Here is a 21,213-nt window from a genome sequence, read left to right on the forward strand (position 1 = left end):
CTGCTCCTGTTTGTATGTGGCACAAATTAACCTCCTCTGATTTTATCTCTGTTTGAAGCTGAGTAATGTCAGTGTTAGGATTCACTGTTGGTGCTTAATACCCTTAGAACCCTTCAGGGCACAGAGCCTGCTCAGTCTGAGCAGAGGCTGCACAAACGTGATGCTGCAGTCTGCCCAGAGCATCAGCCCGGGAGTTCTCTGCAGAAGTGAGAACTAACCTGCAGTGCCAAAACTCAGGGGAAGAGTTGCAGAAAGGTAACTGAATGAGTAGGTCAGAAGTTCTCTTCACTGAGCACTTTGACCTTGCTCTACATTCAAAATTTTTGTGGATGAATATTGGGTAAACTCGGATTTAAAGCTTTCTATTCTGAGAAATCAGCTGTTTTAAGTGAGTGATTTCAGAGAAGACAAGGGTAGTAATTCTATGAAATGCAGTGATTGAAAGTTGAGGCATTTCACTGTCCAGCTCTGGAGGCCGTGCAGGAGATGAAGTTCTTACCTTTCACAGATAGGTTCCAGAAAATTGCACGTGGCATTGGAGTGCCTCCACTTCATTAAGCTGCCTGCACCATGACAGATGTGTTTGTCCTAATGAGAGTGTTAGCCTAATGTGAGCGCAGAAGTGAGCGTGCAATGGAAATAAAGAAATTAAACTGATTCAGTCTACACTAAATGACTTGCACTGAATGTATAGCGTTCCCCAAATACTCAAAGGATGCAAGTTCAACTTCTGAAATGCACAGAGTCCAAAATAAATGCTTGTAAGCCACGTGCCTGTAAAAGAATAGAGCGCTGCTTGTTACACCTGGCCTGGCAGTCCATTGGTGGCTTTGTGCACATCCATCCATGCACCTCATGGTCTTCAACTCAATAGGCAGAGCAAGCCCAGGCACTCCTGCATAGGGCACTCACTGGTGCTCCTGTGCTCATCTGAGTCACTTGGGCTGGAGCATTGGTTGCAGGTGGGTAATTTTATTAGCAGCAGCTCTTGCACTGGTCTTTGAGGGCTTTCTTGCTCTACTTACATCACAACAGAAGTTTACGTTTAGAAAGCATCTCAAACATCATGGCAGTTAAATAGTTTCCTTGACAGTTTGGCTGTGTGAGGGGAGGTGGGATCATCTGTTTCCAAGTTCTTTGATGCTATTCCTCACGGCTGTGATTAGAGGAAATGGCTTTAAGATTAAATAGCTCTATCAAAATGTGCCAGTAATTGTTTTTGGATTACTAACCCAAGTCGTTGTGTGGAACTTGTCATTTGTATGTATGTCATAGAGTGTTTGAGCTGACTGCCTCTGTTCCTGTTGGTGTGCCAGTGCCAGCATCCCAGTATTTCAGCCTGATGCAGAATGCCGTGTGCACAGTGCAGAAATAGACATTGGGTTGGTGCTTCCATGTAGAATTCTGACAGGAAACTTGCAGCCTTCCCGAAGCACTCATGGGATGTGAGGTGCTCCTCCCTGGTCTGTGTGCGTGTGTCTGTGCTGTCCTTTGGTAGCTGTTTGCCAGCTCTGAATGGTAACGTCCATCTCAGTTGTCTCCAACAGCGAGGCCTAATGTTAATTTCTTTTTTTCCACATTGCTTCCTCTCCCCTCGTGAGTGCATGACTGAGAGCCGAGGGAAATAAAGACCTTTCCTGGTGGTCAGTTTTAGTAGGTTCAACAGCTATAAGAGAACATGTTAGGACATGCTGCTTCTCAACAAGTGTCTGCCTACTGCCTGCTTAGTTTCACTTTCAGAAATGCTGGCTGTATTTTGAAAGATCTTTTACTAGATAAAAGCAAGGGTGTAATTTCGATACAATGCAAGTAGTTGTGGATGAAGCAAGATGCATAGTTTAAAAAGTTAGGAAACTGTTAAATTGAGTATATCAAGTTATAACAGAATGCAGAGCTGTGAAATGCTTTTTCCTGTATCGCTGTCGTGTACCTGCTCTTTCTGCAAGCAGTCAACTTCAGTCTCCTTTGATGACAGCAGCTGGGAAGCTCTTAATCCCATGGTGTGATAGCTGCAGGGATGGACTGATTTCTTAATGTAAAATTTGGTAAATAACTTAAACATTAAATAAAAATTAATGCTGCTATGATCCAGTTGTTATTTGTATCTTCTAAATGTCTTCACGTTTACCCTTGATAAGAATCCAAACATTTAAGTACATAACAGCATCTAAATATTTTCCTGTAAGTTGAAGAAAATATGAAATTGTTGCTTCTTGCAAAGCAGAGGAGCTGCACGTACAGTTGATGCACTCAGCCTGACAAGCTCCACTTATGTTCAGTATCTTCTCACCAGTCACCCAATTCACTTCATCTTTTCAAAACCTGACTGTACATATTGCCTAAACTTTACTCCCTGGTAAGATTGCATTCCTGGTTCTATGGTGATATATTATTTTTCCACATAGACAGTCAAAGCTCTGATTTCCTAGTTGGTAGGATTATAGAGTTAGATACAGAATTCAGCTTCATTGATGAGCTGTGTCATTAAAAACACTGCAGTTCTATTCTGTGTGTTGGTGAGCTACAGAGAGCCCTCACAACTACTAAAATAGTCATGATTCAAAGAGGGTTAATTGGACTGAATTAGGTCATGAGCAGATGTTGGCTTACATCCCTTCCTTGTCCACTTAGGGTAAATGACAGTGCTTGTGTGAAATACAGCATCGTTTTGTACCTGGTTGTAGAAAAGAAATGGGGAGGGGGTGGTGGGAAGGCAGAGGGAATGAAGGGGAACGAAAGCGCAAATTGGACTGCAACCAACCTTTGTGATGTACAACATAGGAGATCTTTGCAGCGATGGTTTTTCCTTGGGTGTAAATGCAGGAAGAGCTTTAATGCAAGAAGCAGCAAAATTATCATAAATTCCTCAGTGATGGGTGTGTCATTGGAATTATGCACTGTGCAGCTGCAATTATTAAAAAGCAAATTGCCTTTATCGTATCCATAAGAAGTAAAAAGAGTTTTTTTCCAAGCCTGTTGAGACTTCTTATGAACCGTAATTATCGAAAAATAACAGCCTGGATGTGTGTAACTTCTAGAATTGTTAAACGAGGAAACAACAGAACAGAACCAACCAACCAAAAACAGCCCCACCTTTCTGTGTTTTACCCCAACTTGGGAATTTCTTGTGTTTCAGAAAGACTTTGTGACTTAACAAATGGTGCTTCTCGTTTTGCAAAATTTGCAAACTTCCCGTTCCCTTCTGCTCAGCTGAACAGCATTTATTAATTGGAAGAAAAACTGGGCCACTAGGTGTCATTGTGTGCTGGGAAAGTGGAAGGAAGCCACTTGTGCGAGAAGTACCGACTGAGCTGAGAGGCAGTGCTCAGCAGTACCTTGTCCTCCACTTCTGTAGCCAATTACAGGACTGCTTACAGAGCTGGCATGGGAGTCCTCCGCACTGCTGACTCCAGTGATGGTCCCTTTGCTTTTCCTGCAGTCCCATTAATCACTCCATCTTCTGTATGTCTTAAGAATTCCTTCCTTGTCCATACTTCAGTAGAGCTTGTCTTCAGCTCCGGCTCAACATGAAGCAGTGACAGTTCTGGAGTACATTTTGGTCTCTGTATGCAGACTTCAGGTGTTTTTTACATACTTAGGTTGAATGCTAAAATATAAATCCTGTTTTTAAGTTTTATCAGTCCTAAAACTAAATTTCAGTTGTAATAGAGCTTGTTATTTCACAGGTTTAAACATCTGTCCCAAAGCCTGTGCAGTGCCAGTACTCTGCATTCCCTAAGTGCTCATCCATTTCCTAATAAGTTGTACATCCAATAACTGTGCAGGTTTTTGAGGGGTGAGTAGTTTGTACTCAGCGTTCACTGTTTAATTTTGCATCCACATCTGTATTTCCTCTAAAACTCCAATTTAATACATGCACATCCAGGTTCTTGTCTTTGCCTTCTAATGTGTAGCATCTAATTCACAAAATGTAATCCTTCCTTTGAAAGGTTTAAGGCTGCGCTGTCTGAAGCATAAGATATGGATAGCAGACATATTTTGTAATTGAGTAATGATATCAGTCCTTGTCGTTGTCTCAGTTTAATCTTTAATTCTTATTTTGTAAGAAATCAAATCAGTGTTAAGCTCAAGAGTTTGAAGCTAATGACTTACGTGCAAGAAAATGAACTGCAGTCTAACACTGAACTTTGTTTCTCTCCCAACAAACAAGCCTTGGTTGTTTGAGTTGCAGGCCCAGCTCAGCCATCAGACAAGACTTATGGACCTTCTGTTCCCTAAAGGGAATCTTCAAGGACTTAAATCCTGATTTGTGTAACTTAAGACTCCTGGGTGCTACACAACCTAGAGGAGATGCTTCCTTCTTTCCTTCTTTTTCTAGGCTGGGGGAAAACATTTTGAATCTTTACAGAAACAGCAGATTTTAGACCTGACTGTGAGCTTCTGTATTCATACACCTGCACCCCTTTGTATATTTTTAACATGCTATCATCCCTCAGGAAAAAAAAAAAAGGAAAAAAAAAGAAGAAAACATTAAACCTTTTTTTTCCAAGGGGGAAGTTGAACAGATTGCAATGATGAAACCCAAAGGCCAGACTGAACATGATGAGGGCATGCTGGAGTACTTGGAAGATCTGATAGGGTCTGCACGGCTGAGAGATCCTATTCAAACTCTTTGTCGCAGAGTAGAGACTTTAAATGAACAGAGGGGAGAAAAGGTAAGTCTTAGAAAAGCTTATTTGAATTATCAATTGAATAGATGAACTTGCAGTGTCTCATTATGTCAGCTTTTAGAAAAGCAATTAAAGATTTATTCTTTAAAGATTTGGCACTCTATGCAAGTACAGAGAACTTTCAGATGCCTTTCTTGCATCTGATGCTTCCCTCATAAAAGAAGTGGGGAGTTGACATCAGTTGCCCTTCTTTAAGCACTTAAGAAGCCATTGGCTTCTGGTACCCAAAGGTTTGAATGTTTGAGTTGGAAGCCAGGATCTTATCTGCTGAACATCTCTGGTCATATCCTTGTGCTTCGTGTGCTGCTGCTCAGAACGAGGAGTGAAACAGATCAGCTGAATACATATGGATGAAGTCATACCTGCCTTCGTCCTGTTGCAAAGTAGCAAATAGAATAAGCAGCAGGGAAACCTAAATGCCAAGAAAAGGGCGAGGGGGAGAAACACAGCAATGCCAAAGTGATGCAAAACTTCATGAGGACACTTACAAATACAGAAAATTAGTTGTGACTCGAGCTACGGAGATCTGTTGCAGGCATTGCTTACATGGCTTTTTACTTCTGCATTAAGTTCTAGATGTAGGAAAATATCCAAGTTCTATTTTATTTGACTTCGTTGTGCTTGGTAAATTCTAACATGTAGCAGATTCTGGTTTTTTAAAGGCGTAAAGGAGAACAAAAGATGTGTAGTCACAGGATGTCACCTGAAAGGGGCCGGTGAAAATGCTGACTCCTGTAACTCCTCTGTTGCTCACTTGCATTTTCCTCGGTGTGCATCAGCTGCTCCCAGCATCTGCAGGATTCCTGTTGAGCTGTGTGTTGCTTTGAATTGCCCTTACAGTACAGCCTGCAGCAGACATCTCTTATTTCAGAAAGTCTGCACTGCTCAGTTGCTTGCAGAGTTAACTGTGGGATAGCATCTCTCTGAAGGTGGGACCTGTGAAGGTTCTGGGGCTTTTTTGTCCTCACAATTTGTTCTTCTATGCTGCTAGCATTAAAGCCAGCTTTGACTGTCTGTCTTGTCTAGTTAAATAGAGTTAAAATGGTGGAAAAAGAAAAGGATGCCTTAGAAGGGGACAAGAACAAAGCCATCGAATTTCTTTCCCTGGAAAATAAAATGTTTAAAGAGAAAAACCAAATCTGTCAGTACTACATGTAAGTAACTGAAGGTTTGATTTGGCTTTCATGTGGTGGTGTTTCCATGTCTGTGATCCGAAATATTTTGTTTTTCTGGGTAGCCATTCAAAATCAGTTGTACAGCAGTGATCTCTATGCTAGAGATCTTGATTTTTTCAAGTTGTTAAGTTCAACTTTTTTGTATAATAATAGATCACATTCATTGTCTTCCAAAGAATGGTGCCTCGTACAGCTTCACACCTAGAAGCTTCAAGTGATCTACTTGTTTGGTTTTTGCATATGAGGTGTCAAAAAGCAATAGATTTCCTTGCTGTTCTGTGTAAAATTGGCAAAGTTAGTTGATAATGAGTATTGGGATATAATACTTGGCGTTATTGTTTTCTTATCCTTGAGATAACAAATAAATATTCATTTTAAATGTTTATTTCGTGGGAAAAAATGTTTTTTAATACTGTTTTATTGGATTTCTTTAGTTATGACCTACAGAAACGAATAAATGATTTGGAAGCACAAAAAGAAAATATACAGAAAGAAACTAAAGATATTAATGAGAAGAGTAGTAAACTTGCAGATGAAATGAAAAGCAAGAGCAAAGCTTTAAAGGATCTTGAGAAGTAAGTGCTCCAGGTACAGACTTCATGGTTTCATATTACTGTTAAAGTTACAAGGAGCTCACATTTTCCCAGTAGTTGCACATCATGATCCCTGGGGTCCCTGCCAGCTTTCAGTAGCTGTGGAGAGGCTGTAGAAGCTGTATGAAAAACAAACGAACAAAAGGAAACAGAGAAAGCAGAAGTCTGAAATAGATGCATGGGTTGCTGCTCAAACAGAGGAGCACAGCTGGGGTTTTGTAGTCCTTCCACCAAAAGCTTAAATTATCTGATGAGCAGAGTCTCTTAGGAACAATTCCTGGCGTTAATTAAATGATATTTTCAAGTAAATGAATTTTGAAATATTCTCACTGGATTTATTTGGTGTTCTGTGAGTTGATTCTCTTGGAGAAAGCTGGCTAATAGCCTCCATTAATGCCAACAAAGCACCTGGTTGTTATGGATTTAGAAGTACAAACTACTTCTTTATGCTGACTGCAAAGAATAGCAGGAAGATTTTCCTCAGGTTTTTAGATACACATCTGAAAAGCTTCAATCCCTGGCTGTACCTGTATTTGTCTCTGATTTCCTTATGAACCTCCTATCTGTGGTTTGAATTTTCCTTCTGCTGACTCATCTGGTTACTAAACCTTCCTCTGACTGCACTGTGAACCTTCTCATCCTCTGAGCTGTAATGGCTTGAGAGAGTTATGAATTACAAACGTTAGCAAAGGAAAAAAAGTCATTTCTGAAAACGTGTTTAACATCCTTTCATGGGTTTGTCTTCTCTGATGAGAAATGAGTGCCTTGGGGAAAATACCACGAACACGGTGAGCCTCGGATGCTGCTTCTACCAAAACTGACCAGTATTGTTTTCAGTCCTGCATGCTCACTTACTCAGCCAAGTTCTACTGATGTTATTTTGTTTAAGATATGGAATAGATAATTCTTTCTTGTTTTCCTTCTAGGAAAATCGATAAAATTACAGTGTTCATAGAGGAAAATAAAAATAAATTTACTCAGTTGGATTTGCAGGATGTTGAAGTAAGGGAAAAACTGAAGCACGCCAAAAGCAAGGCTAAAAAACTGGAGAAGCAACTTCAAAAGGACAAAGAAAAGGTAGAGTGAACTGCAGCTTGCTTTCCATAAAGAAATGCACCTGGTTGCTCTAGATGAGAGCATCTTCATGCAGCTGGATAAGAGGAACAAAGGACACCAGTTCTACTTTGTGCAACAGAGAAGGCTTAAAAATGTTTTAATTTTTTTTCACTCTGATATTTTGTCATTTTTCAGCTCGGTTTTTGTTTGCTCATCACTTTAAATTTGAAAGGCAGGGTTTAAAGATGCAGCCAAACTGTTCTGTTTCGGTTGAAGAGGGAGTTAATTTTGTCCTTCTTTAGGTGGAAGAGCTGAAAAACGTGCCCTCCAGTAGTGAAAAAACCATCAGCGATGCAACATCTAAGAAAGAGCTTCTTGAAAAGGCAAAAGACAAAGAGGAGGAAAAACTCAAGCAGGTTATGAGTAGTCTTCAAGAAGAAACACGAGAAATTCAGAAAGAAAAAGAGGTTTGTTGACTCGCACACTTTCTGTTTTAACCGAGGTGCAGCTTTTGGAGTGGGAAATGGAAGGAAGATGTGATTTATCTGGTAGTGTTCCTTGTGCTGATTTGATGGAGGCTAACTTAGAGCTTACAGTAGCTAATTCATTCTCATGAAGTTGTTTGCTTCTGATAGTGATAAGTTATTAAGGATATCGTTCATACACATACATTAAATAAATCTACACCTCCACTACTAGAACACTCTTGAATTTTCTCCCATCAAAATGTTCAAGCCAACACTTACTTGAAAATAATAATCTGATATTGAAATGCTGTGTTCTGAGCCTTGTGCACAGCTGTGGTCTGTCTTTCAATGCATACACAACTACTGCAACACTTACTGCTGTTGATATTGGCTGCCCAATCATGAACGATCTGGAGACTGAACATTTATTCTATAAATGTCAAGGTCTGTTTCCTGCACTGAACGCTTTCTCCTTTTGATCTGTAATTCAGTACAAATTTAGTACAAATTTAGCTGGGAGTGTTCTCCACAGCTTCAAGTTAAGGTGATGCAATGCTTGTATGGAAATGGTTTAAGGTAATTCCACAGTGCTCTTTATAGCTATGGAAAAAAGCACTTCCATAAGGAATATATTAACCGATTCAGAGAGATGTACCTGCTCTTCTATTGAACGGTTTTCGTATCTGTTCCCTGCCAGTAAAACAACCTGCTGGTGTCCTTGCTGCTTTTCACTCAGCATGACTGACACAGCAAATCCCCCAGTGCGTTTCGGTCGGTAACATCCGTCTCTGCAGGGCAAAGAGAAAGAGCTGGTGGAGTTCTGTAAGACGGTGAATGACGCGCGTTCCAAGATGGATGTGGCACAGGCAGAACTCGACATCTACCTCACCCGCTACAACACTGCTGTGTCTCAGCTCAGCAAGGCAAAGGAGGCTCTGACGGCCACTTCTGACACTCTGAAGCAAAGGAAGGCTGCTATTAAAGATCTAGATATAAAGTTACCTGCAGCTGAGCTGGAATTAAAGGAGGTGAGACCTCGGAATTTAACAACTACATTCAGATACTTAATTAATCACCAAAGTTAATTATCTGATTTCAAACTCGTTTTGCTTGAAGAAAATATTAACATTAAACACAGGAAATTAAATCTCATGCATCTCTACAAGGAAATCAGTTTAAATGTACTAATTGGACACGGTAAAATAAATGAACAGCCATGCTTCTGAGCCATTTGAATTTCACCTCATGCTCCCCTCTCTTCCCTGTAGAAAAAATAATTCCGATACCTCGGTGTAAGCCTGATTCACACGAGCATGAGCTGCTGTATCTGTTTCCAGGTGTACAAATAACAGCCATTTTGCTGATGAATGTTTTGCTACTTCAGTTTTTCAGTGGCTGCTTTATTGCTTACAGAGCCATGAATCCAAGTCTAGAGTACCGAAGGTTTCTTGTGGCTAACATCTCTCTTGTACCCATTAGAAAGAGAACAAGCTTGAGAAGCTGAAAGAAGAGGAATTGAGTGCTCAGGATGTTGTTCGAAATCTCCGTCAAAAAGTAGAAGAAGCCAAAAGCTCTTTAGCACAGCACCGCAGTCGAGGAAAAGTGCTGGAGGCTCTGCTTGAGCAGAAGAGGTCGGGGAGAATTTCTGGAATACATGGAAGACTGGTAAATTTTAAAAGGCTGTTACAGATTTTGTCTTAGACTTCATGGGAGTAGAGTGGTTTTTCTCTGAGTAGGGGAAAGGTGGAATAGGTAAAGGTCTGAAAATGCTGCTCAACTGTAGTAGGAGGCAATGCAACACTCAACTGGAGCTCTTTGTTCCTTTTTTCTTTCTGGAATCAAACAATGCATATATCAGTACACCTGTGATAATGTTACATTCTGCTGCTGTCTCTTTGCCTCTCTTGCTCCTCAAAGAAGATTCTGCTTCAGAACACTCAGTGCATGTGGATTTGAAAACCTGAGGTATAGGTAGATTTAAAGGACATAGTTGAGATGGCAGCACACAGCTGTCTGCCACCGCTGGTGTTTGCTTTGTTTTATGCTGTGTTACCACTTGTCAGAGGAAGGACTGAGGTTAAGGTGTTGTTGGGTAACTGGCTGGCTGTGCGTGCTGGTTCGTTAACCTGCAGATAAGAAAAGATTTTCAAAGGAGACCAATAACCTGACACCATTTTGCAGCTGTGTGCAGGAATGCTTGCGGGGGTATCTGAGTTGAGAAGTGCTACCCAGCAGATCAGTGGTAGAACCATACACAGAATATACAAAATGATTTTGCTAGGCCAGACCGCCTCACTAAAATACTGGCATATAAAATTTGCCATTTATCTACAGAAAAGAAATCCACAGCTACCACACTGCTGTGTCAGAATTACTGCTTTTGAAATGCTAAGTATGAATCCATATTCTATTATGGAACTACATAGGAGAGGTACATGAATAGCAGTGTACAGAAGTCAGGTGTGATATTAATTCCCAAAATTTAACTGAGGTTTAAATTACTTGGCAAAAAAGTTCTGTAATTTATTTTCACCTCGTCTCGTTCTCTGTAAAGCATTTGTCGTACCTCTCAACACCAAGACAAACCATTGATGCCCAGCTAATGACAGTGTTTCTGTCCCCCCTCTCTGTTCCCCCTTCCATTCTTAGGGAGACCTGGGAGCTATTGATGAGAAGTATGATGTTGCTATTTCATCCTCCTGTGCTGCCCTGGACTTCATCGTTGTTGACACGATCGATATTGCGCAGGAATGCGTGGAATTCCTAAAGAGAACAGAAATTGGAGCTGCCACGTTTATAGCCCTGGACAAAGTCAGTACTGGTGCTGGGCAAAACAAGTTGCGTTGTTGATTTACCCTAAGATGCACAGTGATGTTTATGTACATACAAATACGTGTTACATTGATATATTGCACTGAATAAGTATTAATGCAGGTAAAGCTAAAGTGCAAAATGTTTAATTGTAATCCAAGTCAGTACAGATCCAAGCTAGAGAGACTCCTAAGAAAGGAAGTTTCACCATTCTGAGAAGTTACATTTAACTAGAGAACATTTACATTTGCTTTAAAGCCTTGGCATGTCTTAAATTATGGCATCATTTCGTTATTCTAGCCAAAGGAACCCGTGTTCATCTGTTTACATTCTTTTATGCAGATGGCTGTATGGAAGAAAAATCTTGCAAAAATCCCAACCCCTGAAAACGCGCCTCGCCTGATTGACCTGGTGAAAGTAGAAGATGAGAACTTTTCCCCAGCTTTTTATTTTGCCTTACGTGATACCCTGGTGGTCAAGGACTTGGAAGATGCTACCAGAATAGCATTCCAAAGAGATAAAAGGTGGAGGGTTGTAACGCTGAAAGGAGAAATCATTGAGCAGTCAGGTATTTAAGTGTAAGCTTACATGTTCAGCACTTTGTCAGTGCTATCTAAGCAAAATGAAGCATGCTGACTTCTCTTCCTCTTTCACCGCTTCAGGAACAATGACTGGTGGTGGGGGCAAAGTAATGAAGGGCAGAATGGGCTCCTCAGTTGTAACTGATGTTTCTCCAGAGGAGGTTAGTGCATAATCCTAACTAAAAGTGCAATTTCTGTGGAGTTTGTTATGTTTTGACGGTTCATACACGCTTGTATGACGGTACGAGTCGTTAACAAGACGTAAGATATTCTGATGGTGACTGAAAGCTGAAAAAAGCTGAACGTGGGTTCTGTTGCTCTTAAGTGCACTTTTTCATACCCCAACCATCATATGCCTGCTATTTACTTCTGGTTCCTTCATGCTACCTTTGATAGCTTGGAAACTGACTGAAGGTAGGTGTGAGAACGTGGAAGAGATTGACTGTAAGGAGCCACTGTGCTGCAGAGAAGTATATGCAAACTCATGGCAGGAAAAGAAAGATTTTGTCCAACGTTTTGTGTCATTGTAAGATTTCTCAGGGGCTGGCAACATCTTCCTTCAAATTTTTTGTCAACAACACTTGGAGAAATCCAAATACTTCCTTGCCATCTGAATTTATTTGGGTTTGACTCTGTACTTGTATTTAGTGCAGACAGAACTGTAGACAGTGTCCTTTTCACATAGTATCTGCTGGTCAACCCAAGATCAAACCACACCAGTAACACCTCTGCAAGGAGGCAGGCTCCCCCCTGCAACTAGCAAGCAGACAGTGGCTCCTGAGGTCAGTCCTCTCCAATAGAGAATGAACTTCTTGTTCTTTAGGAACGAGAGCTGTAAGCCAGTGCAGGGGTTGTATGTATTTCTGGTTGAAAACACAGAAACGGTGGTTACTATTTCTATGTGGAAACACATTCATGTTGGGGAACCCCAAGTTCCAACTCAACATGAAGGTTTCTCTGCTGGAGGAGATAATTGAGCCACCATTCTTGCTGTCCTTGCTCGTGTTTCAGCACTACTTGGTTTTATCTTTGGAGGGTTAAAAAAGATATCTATTTTTCTCCTGTATTTTCACCTTCACTTAGCTTGGAAAATAGGATTATATTAACCAAGAGAAGTTACAGCTCTGCAAACACCAGAGGGTTTGACATGGCAGCTTTTGTCAAGGCCATTCATATAATGTCGAGTGTGTGTTGAACTAATAAATTGATCTCACAGACAAACTGTTATTGTCCCAGTCTCGAAAAGGATCAATAAATACATAAGCCAGCTCGTATTTCTATCCTAGTAATAGGGAAGACTGCTATTCCTTGTCTTCAGGCATCAGATTTACCCAAGGTTAGTTCTCTCCAAGAGACATGCTTACCCCTGTTTTATTTGGTCCGTTGGACATACTGTGGCACTCAGTAAACATCAGTGGCTATAGCTTGATTTCTCTGTTGTCAGTCCTGCTGTGTACCTGGGGCACCTCCAACCCGAAGAAGTATGTTTGTGTCTGTGCCTGTTAGGCAGTTTTCTGTTTGTAGAAACAGAAAATTGGCTGAGATCTGAGATGTATCTTTATCCTTCTGCTCTTTCAAGGTAAATTTCAAGAAGCCTGTCTTCCTAACACCGCTTATCATCGGGGTTCTCAGCAGCCTCCATGTTCTGTCCAGCTTTAGAAAAGTCTCAAGTTGTTACAGCACTTTCTGTGTTTTAAGAGATTGTGGACTGCCCAGCACGTGAATGAATACTTGTGTTTGTGGTGGTGACATCTGTGAGTGATTGTGTTTCATTTTTGTGTAGATCGACAGACTGGAATCTGAACTGCAGAGGGATTCCATACGAGCAGTGCAGTGTGAAGAAGAAAAATTACAACTGGAAGAAGACATAACAAAGCTAGAGAAAAACGTGCGGGAAATGAGAAATACTTTAGAAAAGTACACAGCGAGCATCCAGGTGAACAAGCTGGTCACTGAGGCAGCATCTGGTTTCTATATGCAGGAGAACAGCTCCTCAGCCTCAAGTTAATGTCACCTTTGTCAGTATCAGAGACCTTTCCTAAAGTATGGGATTCTAACACTGATCTGTTGTTTTCTGTAGAGTTTTTCTGAACAAGAAATTCATCTAAAAGGCCAAGTTAAGGAACTTGAAGCAAATGTAACTGCTGCTGCTCCAGACAAAAACAAACAGAAGGAATTGGAGAAAGTCCTCAGTAGTTATAAGAAAGGTACTTACTGTGGAGAGAGGGATTGCAGATAAAAGCTGTAGTCATGTTCATTTACCAACGCAGGAGTGAATGCTAAGGCTTTGTTCTTGCACGTTGCCAGTGCAGTACTCACCACTCTGCTTTTGTAGCATTTTAAGAAAGAGCACACAGCTCTTTCTTACTTTACTTTGGATGTCCTGTGTTCCTCTTTTGAGCAATGCAGCATCAACAGCAGGCAGATGCTTTACTTCTTCAATTGCACTAAAGGTTATAAATATCTGGGATGTTTCTGCCAGACGATTGAGAGAGACAGAACTGAGTCTAGAGGCCACGTCACGTCATTAACACTTACTTTGTTTACCAACAGATTATGAGCGTGTTTCTGAGCAAGCTGGTAGAATGGAAAGTGAAGTTAAACGATTACATAACCTCATAATTGATTTCAATAATCGTAAACTTAAAACACAGCAAGACAAAGTTGATAAGATCAACCAAGAAATAGATGAATGTACTTCAGCTATTACTAAAGCCCAAGTGGCAATCAAGACTGCACAAAGGTACAGTACACATCAGTTTTAAAGGCTGTCTGTACTTGGGGATCTGTCAGGATGGGGGTGTGCTTTCCTTTCCTTGCAGCAGAGGAAACTGGAAGGAGAAGATCACGGCCTTTTTCTCTAACAGACACCTCAAACTGAAACTGGCTCTTGATTAAGGTTTTGTTAATTAATTTAGAGGTCTTTGTTAATTAGTGTGCTTTACAGGCAGAGGAGCAGAGACCTAGAAAGCTTAGTGACACCTGATCAAGGAGAGTCCCTTCAGTCTTCAAACAGCTGCATCTGCCGACATCAGGACCTGCAGCAATTGGTGCCATGGCTAAAAGTCTCTCCATCTGAAAATCTTAGTTTTCATTTGCATGCACCAAGCTAAAAGCTGCTTGCGTTGGAGTTAAAAGGCAGTAAACGTTTGGCAGTCCAAAAGGTGATTTAGAAGTCCCCTTTAATCAGTTTTTTCTGCCTATCACTAAAATACAACATCAGGAAAAAATTAGGAATAACCGTTATTGGCATGCAGTGAAGCAGTTCAGATCTGAAGGACTAATTCCATTGTGAAGTGTGTCAGAAAGAAAATGGGCTGTTTTTATGTTAGCTTAACGATGCATAGTGAGAGTGAACTCACAACAGTGTGAAGGAACCAGCTGCATGTTTGTGTTTACAGAAGACAGCTTTGTCTTACCCGTGTATCCCCAGTGTGTGAGGGTTTGTGCACACATCACTGCTTCCTGTTTGATTACCAATATCTAGGGAACGTTTTTTATAAGCAAGGCTGTGCTTCTGGATTCTCTGGTGTTGTACTTGCACTTGTGAAGTACATGGATGTCTTGGTGTCCGTTCAGAAACCTGAAAAAGTCTGAAGATTCTGTTCTTCGCACGGAGAAGGAGATTGGAGACAATGAGAAAGAAATTAAAGACTTGACAGAAGAGCTGACTACACTAGAAGACAAAGCTACAGGGGTTCTGAATGACTGCAAGCAAGCTGAAGTAAGTCTAATGTTAATTTGGTGTACCTCTTCCTAGAGGATGCAGTCTGAAACGAACTGCACGTAGCATTTGTTGTACCAAAGGAGTCTTAATCAGTGCTGCTAACTTTCATCCTTGACACTGCAGGCAGGCCTAGAATACAGAAATGAGCAGATAGCTCCATTTGAAGAGCTACCTTGCAATTCGAGCCTGACCTCATGACACTAATCTAAACCATCATTAAAACATTAGTGTAGGACTTGCTTCATCCACATCTGGATGTCAAATATAAGCTGCAGCGCGTTTTCCCAGCTGCTGTTTCAGAACTCGCGCACCAGGTTAAGCTGTTAGAGTGTGTTTTATTTACAGCCATACTCAGGGCTGTGGAGAGTCACTGTGTGAATAGCTGGTGAGAACTGGGCTGGAAGGTGAGGGTGAATTTCCCTGGCAACTGAGCACTGCCCTCTGTGTGCCACTGCTGCAGGAAGCGCTGCCGGCCGTGCAGGAGGAGCACCGCGCTTTGCTGCAGGAGATGAGGGCCATTCAGGATGACGAACACGAACTGCGGAAGGAAGCCCTCAATATCAAGTTCAAAATTGAGCAAATTGACAGTCATATTTCTACACATCAGTCGAAGGTTAAATACTGGCAGAAGGAGGTAAGCAAGTTTTTCAGTTCGTAGAAGGTGAATTATGGCGTCCTGATAATAGTTAACGGAGTAGGAAATGTAATTTGGGCAAAAAATGACATTCAGCTCATCATTTACAGCAAAGTATTGTTTGTCCTTTAAAAACCTGTTTAAAAAAGGATGACGTGAATGAAATGATTTAGCTTCTGGCTTTCCACGTTTTTTCTTTATGAAAGAATGGTGGGGTAACTGTAACTGATGTAGTGCTGTTTAAGAGCAATGAAAAGCAACAAAGGCAAAATAGTAGGCAATAAATACCAACTAAGGGGCTTTCTGTGCCTGGCTGTTCTCTCAGTAGATACTGGGGGAATAAAAACAACAAAAAAACCCTTCTTAGGAAGGTGAGAGAAGCAAAGAGGAGTAGGAAATGGAAAACATTCAGTGCTGTATCCACTAAGCTGTTCTTTAAAACAGGACAAATCACAGCAGGAGCGTCTTCAATCAGCTGGGAATGGTGATTAATTCTTCTGGAAGCAATTCTGCTCAGAAACCTGACTTCTTTGCCCATGGGCTCCCTGAGTGCACAGTCAGTCAGAGGCAATGGCTGGGGCTGCCTTTGCTTTGTTCTTCATGACCTATGCAATGTGCACAAACACGGTGTGTGCATAGGGGAAAAGGCCAGATAAGATGTAGACCAGCAGATGATCCTGCAGTGCTCTTTGCATCCTTGCTCCTTTGAGGACAGCTAGAGCAGCTGCTCAGCAGTGGCGTTCAGCAGCTTTTCAATCTTGCAAATACAAGGTATTAAATTAAAAGGGTTTGTTCTCAAAAAGTTTTCAAATGGTAGAAAGAAACTTCAAGGATGAGGGAAGCAGAGATGAGACCCACATTGCCTGCTGCTGCTCCATGCACAGAAACATCCATTTCTGAGAGTAAATCTTCAGGCACAAAACAACAGGATGCAGCGTTTGTTGTCTGGCATGCAGAAGTTTTGAATGCTTGGAAGGTTCAGTGTCTACTAACACCAAAAATATTTATTTTGGAAGCATGTTCGTGTGATAATTGATGTCATCTTTAGATTTCTAGTAACTGATTTTGATTTTTAGATATCAAAATTATCATTGCATCCCATAGAAGATAAGCCACCCGAAGAGCTCCCAGTGCTCAGTCAAGAAGAGCTTGAGGCTATCAAGGATCCGGACGTTATCACTAATCAAATAGCTCTCTTGGAAGCACAGTGCCATGAAATGAAACCCAACCTTGGTGCTATTGCAGAGTACAGGAGGAAGGTAAAGCTCTGCTACTGCCATGCAGCAGATTCATTGCTTTGATATTGCACAGCAGCGTGGCTTTGCCTCGTCCAAAACACGTTTGGCTTTTTAAGGATCGGTTTATTCAGGTTTTCTTGCCCAGTATTGCCTCATCCCAGGGGAAGAAGGCAAAACCTTTACGCACTGACTGCTGACACATAAAGACAGGCAGTGACCCCGTGCTGTCAGATGGTGTCAAGCAGACATCTGTAGCTGTTGAGACAGGTTGATTAAATGCAGATGGGAGCTGCTTTTCTGCGCTGCTCTTCCAGAGTGCTTGAGAGCTGCTCTGCCCACAGCTGCCAACTGCCCACAGCTCTTATGGGCAGAGCTGTAAGATTACCCGAAGCACAGAGCTACTAAAATAGGCATTCATCAGTTAATTACAATTTCAAGTTAATTAAATGGCTGAGGGAGTCCACGTTAGAAGTGAACAGCAAAAAGAGGGAGGGTTTGTTCTCAGCTCCTTTTTACTTCAAGGCTGTTGGTCATTCTGGGAAAAATAAGTTTTCAAATGGTAGAAAGAAAAGTGGCATAAAATCTAAAATAGAAGCAGCTTCTTTAACTGCACTTTGGTTTTGTTGTGTGTCATTGTTGTTCTTTGCAGGAGGAGCTGTACTTAAAACGGGTGGCTGAATTGGATGACATTACCAATGAGAGAGACAGATTTAGACAAGCTTTTGAAGATCTCAGAAAGCAGAGGCTAAATGAATTTATGGCAGGATTTAATGTAATAACAAATAAACTGAAGGAGAACTACCAGATGCTGACTTTGGGAGGAGATGCTGAGTTAGAACTCGTAGACAGCCTGGATCCCTTCTCTGAGGGAATCATGTTCAGGTATGTGAAAATACTTGGCATTGTGGCTGCAATTCCTCGGCACTGTATTGCCTTTTTAAAACCCATTTTTACAGTAAACTTCACAGCTAACCATGGTAGTCCCATCTCTTGGCAAATACTGGCAAGATACTCACAGAAGCCACAACCTTTTAGCTCTGAGTAATATTCATTTCACTTCAGGAAACACAGAACTAACAAACAACAGTTAGAAAGCTTTGATTTCAAAGTAATGTTCCAGGTTTCTTGTTTCCCAAACCATTTCATTTGCCTGAGGAATCGTGTCAGATCACAGTGGCAAGCAGACATGGTTCTGCCATCAATAGCCCTCAAGTATATTCATTGCTTTAAGAATAGAACAACACTTTTGAAACATAATGAAATAGTAGTTCTTCAATGTTGCAGGTCCCACAGAGAACAAACGAGTGTCGCAGCAGCTCCAGCCCAGGCAGGCAGCAGCTGACACGTAGCTGTGTGTGCCCAGGGAGCTGCTCCACGACCTCCCTGCTGCCTTGTGGCTCGTCAGCACGGCCTGTTCCTTGATTCATGAGCAGGAGTAATTTACAAACTGATTTTGTTTCAGCGTTCGGCCTCCCAAGAAAAGCTGGAAGAAGATATTTAACTTATCAGGAGGAGAGAAGACTCTCAGTTCACTGGCTCTAGTTTTTGCACTTCATCATTACAAGCCAACACCACTGTATTTTATGGATGAGATCGATGCAGCACTTGACTTCAAAAATGTATCCATCGTAGCATTTTACATATATGTAAGTACTGGCAGCTACTGCAGTGCGACCTGTGCCTTCTCTGCCACGAAAAGGGAAAGTGGTAACAAAGTTACAGCCAGATTCAGGCTTTGTAAGAGGCAGTGTTTTCAAACATCTGTGCTAAGCAGATGTTCAGAAAGCTGCTCAGAATGTAGTTTTCTGCCTGTTTTTTCTAGACTGCTGCTTTCTTGAAGTTGTGTTGCTAACGGAAGATCTGTAATTATTCCCTACATCTTCACTGCACGTTTTGGAAAGCCATCTAAAGAGCAAAGAGTTTGCCAACAGCGCTGCAGTTCAGCACAGCCCTGCTGCAACTCCTTTCTCTTTAAAACTTACTTCCACTCAAACTGATCAGCCCCACTCAGCTGAGCTGCTCCTGGTAGGGCGTTCACACATCCAGGCTCATGACTTCATTCTGAGGTGCAGCCAAAGCCAAAGGATTTTTACTTGCCTTTCATTCTCTCAGGCTGCAGCAGGCAGGTTTATTGGATCTGTCTCTTTTGAAAGCCTGAAAGGAAAAGCACTGATATTTCTATCGTCACCACATTTAAGCCAAGCAAGCATTTACATTGCTGCAGTTCCTGCTAATTTAAAATTGAAATTTTCAGAATTACTCAAAGTATAACCCATTTTGGGAACAGGCTGGAAATGCCAAAGTTTAACTGCTTCAAGCTAGGGAAGCACCTTAAACTTTGCTTCCACAGTACTTGTGTTTTCACACGTGTGACCTTACACTGAGTTACTAAGGGAAAAAAGGTGGTTTTATTTTGAAAGCACCAGCCAAGGTAGATGCTTGGTTATCTTGTGCCATCGTGCCTCAGGATCACAGAACTGCTTTCCTTCTTCAGAGCTTGTCCCCTTCCACAAGGGCTTTGCTTCCCCCAGTTCTCAGCGTGTGGAGATAGGTTTCATTTCATTTCCTTTCCATTCCTAAAGGAGCCCTCGTTAGGACAATTCAGGTAAGTCAGGCAGCCTTCAGGAAAGCTAGTGAAATTCACATTAAGACTGGGGCAAACTGAAATTCTGCAAACATTTACGTATGCTTTTATTTAATTCAGTTCACTTGAACAGGTCAATGTGAAAGGAAAAAAAAAAGGGGGAAAGCTGTTGCTTGAGTCAGTTGAAAATGCTTTGTGCTGAAAGCCAAGGCAGCACTCAGCCAAAAGCAGACGACCTGCAGAGCTGCTGGACTGCATTGTGCACTGAACATTTACAGGGATGTGTCAGCAGTTCTTAAAGCTGGATGTGGAGACCATGCAAGAGTGCAGCTTCCCCAAAGCCCTGAGCTCACACGAATACCTTTTGTTCCAGGAGCAGACAAAAAACGCGCAGTTCATCATCATCTCCCTGCGGAACAACATGTTTGAGATTGCAGACAGGCTGATTGGGATTTACAAGACTCACAACACCACCAAGAGTGTGGCTACAAACCCCAAAGTCATTGCAGCCAAAGGACTGATGGAGCTGGGCATTGCTGAGCACAGCGTGGCTCAAAACCAGAGTGAATGAAAAAACAGAAACTTTCCCATGTAAATTAATGTTCTTGCTGCTGCTTACTGTATTTTTTTAAATATACTTTTGTATTTTGAGATTTTTCTCTTTAGATTGGAGTCTCTTTAGACTGTTAATAAAAACAAATCTAAATAAATGGCATTCTTTATCATACAGTCTCTATGGGTCTTAATTATATGAACTGATTAAAATAAAAGCTATTATTTCAATTATTATGTCAATTCAGGACTTTTTTTCCCCCTCTGCGTACTAAAGGAAGCAAATTGCTTTCAAACACCAACAGAGAGCATCCTTATTTAAATACCAAAGCATTTTAATGTGTGTGTTCCAGTAAGTGAAGTCAATATATAAAATAATTTGCATTAATAAGGCTGTAAAATGGAACGGACTTCTATTTCTGGCTGCTCTCAAAGCTGTGCTCTAGGAATCAGACACTGGGAACATTTTGCACTGAACTAGTTTGGCTGTTGTTCCCTTCTCTGTCTTCCTGTAATTACACAGGCAGGACAACACTTCTCTTCCTGTGGCTGTTGTACACTTACAGTTTATCAGTCCCACAGCGACTCACCTGCTTGCTCTCACCATCATTTCTAACATGTTTTCACTTGTAGAGGTAAGAACATTTCAATCTGTGCCCTATTCCTGATGCCTGCCTATCCATTAAAGCTCTCTGTTTCCATCACTGTGGTGTCAGCACTTCTGTACCCATGTTTTGCTTTGAAAGTTGTCTTTGTATTTTTAGGAGCTGGAACTGCACTCCAGAAGTGGTGATCACTAATAACCAGCTCCTGAGCTGGAAGTGTCTCCTACCTTGGGATGAGGTTCCTCACTGCTGTATGCCGCTATCTCCTTTTGACAGAAAACAGCTGTGTCCTAAATGCTGCTTCATGTCACTCCTGTTAGCTTAAGCCAGCAGCAGTTATCCGCCTATTTCCTTAAAGAAAAAGATAACCAGTCACTGATGTGCTTGCTCTTGTAAGATGCCCATAGTAGAAAAGCTTGCTTTGCTCAGTTCTAGGATGACAGTTCACTCTTTCCTGTGCTATTTGTCTTTACATTTCCCTCTCACCTTCTCCCACTCA

General features: G+C 41.5%; 1 protein-coding gene across 5 annotated transcripts in view; it reads left to right on the forward strand.

Moving 5' to 3' along the window:
* Nucleotides 1–20,923, forward strand: part of SMC4 (structural maintenance of chromosomes 4) — a 33,662-nt gene extending 12,739 nt beyond the window's left edge. For 4 of the 5 annotated variants that reach the window (XM_048955423.1, XM_048955426.1, XM_048955424.1 and 1 more), the window contains exons 6-24: nucleotides 4,512–4,676; nucleotides 5,718–5,845; nucleotides 6,301–6,441; nucleotides 7,386–7,536; nucleotides 7,818–7,982; nucleotides 8,777–9,010; nucleotides 9,462–9,647; nucleotides 10,632–10,793; nucleotides 11,136–11,361; nucleotides 11,456–11,535; nucleotides 13,158–13,310; nucleotides 13,455–13,581; nucleotides 13,928–14,117; nucleotides 14,954–15,098; nucleotides 15,562–15,735; nucleotides 16,812–16,994; nucleotides 17,623–17,855; nucleotides 18,436–18,619; nucleotides 19,931–20,923. In XM_048955423.1, coding sequence (XP_048811380.1) covers nucleotides 4,512–4,676; nucleotides 5,718–5,845; nucleotides 6,301–6,441; nucleotides 7,386–7,536; nucleotides 7,818–7,982; nucleotides 8,777–9,010; nucleotides 9,462–9,647; nucleotides 10,632–10,793; nucleotides 11,136–11,361; nucleotides 11,456–11,535; nucleotides 13,158–13,310; nucleotides 13,455–13,581; nucleotides 13,928–14,117; nucleotides 14,954–15,098; nucleotides 15,562–15,735; nucleotides 16,812–16,994; nucleotides 17,623–17,855; nucleotides 18,436–18,619; nucleotides 19,931–20,128 — 3,225 coding nt within the window. In that variant the 3' untranslated portion in view covers nucleotides 20,129–20,923. Of the gene's footprint in view, nucleotides 1–4,511; nucleotides 4,677–5,717; nucleotides 5,846–6,300; nucleotides 6,442–7,385; nucleotides 7,537–7,817; nucleotides 7,983–8,776; nucleotides 9,011–9,461; nucleotides 9,648–10,631; nucleotides 10,794–11,135; nucleotides 11,362–11,455; nucleotides 11,536–13,157; nucleotides 13,311–13,454; nucleotides 13,582–13,927; nucleotides 14,118–14,953; nucleotides 15,099–15,561; nucleotides 15,736–16,811; nucleotides 16,995–17,622; nucleotides 17,856–18,435; nucleotides 18,620–19,930 lie in introns of those variants that run through there. The other variant, XR_007378947.1, reaches the window with a different exon arrangement.
* Nucleotides 20,924–21,213: the final 290 nt, after the last annotated feature.

The sequence above is a fragment of the Lagopus muta genome, chromosome 9, assembly GCF_023343835.1.
Source record: "Lagopus muta isolate bLagMut1 chromosome 9, bLagMut1 primary, whole genome shotgun sequence".
Taxonomy (NCBI): Eukaryota; Metazoa; Chordata; class Aves; order Galliformes; family Phasianidae; genus Lagopus; species Lagopus muta.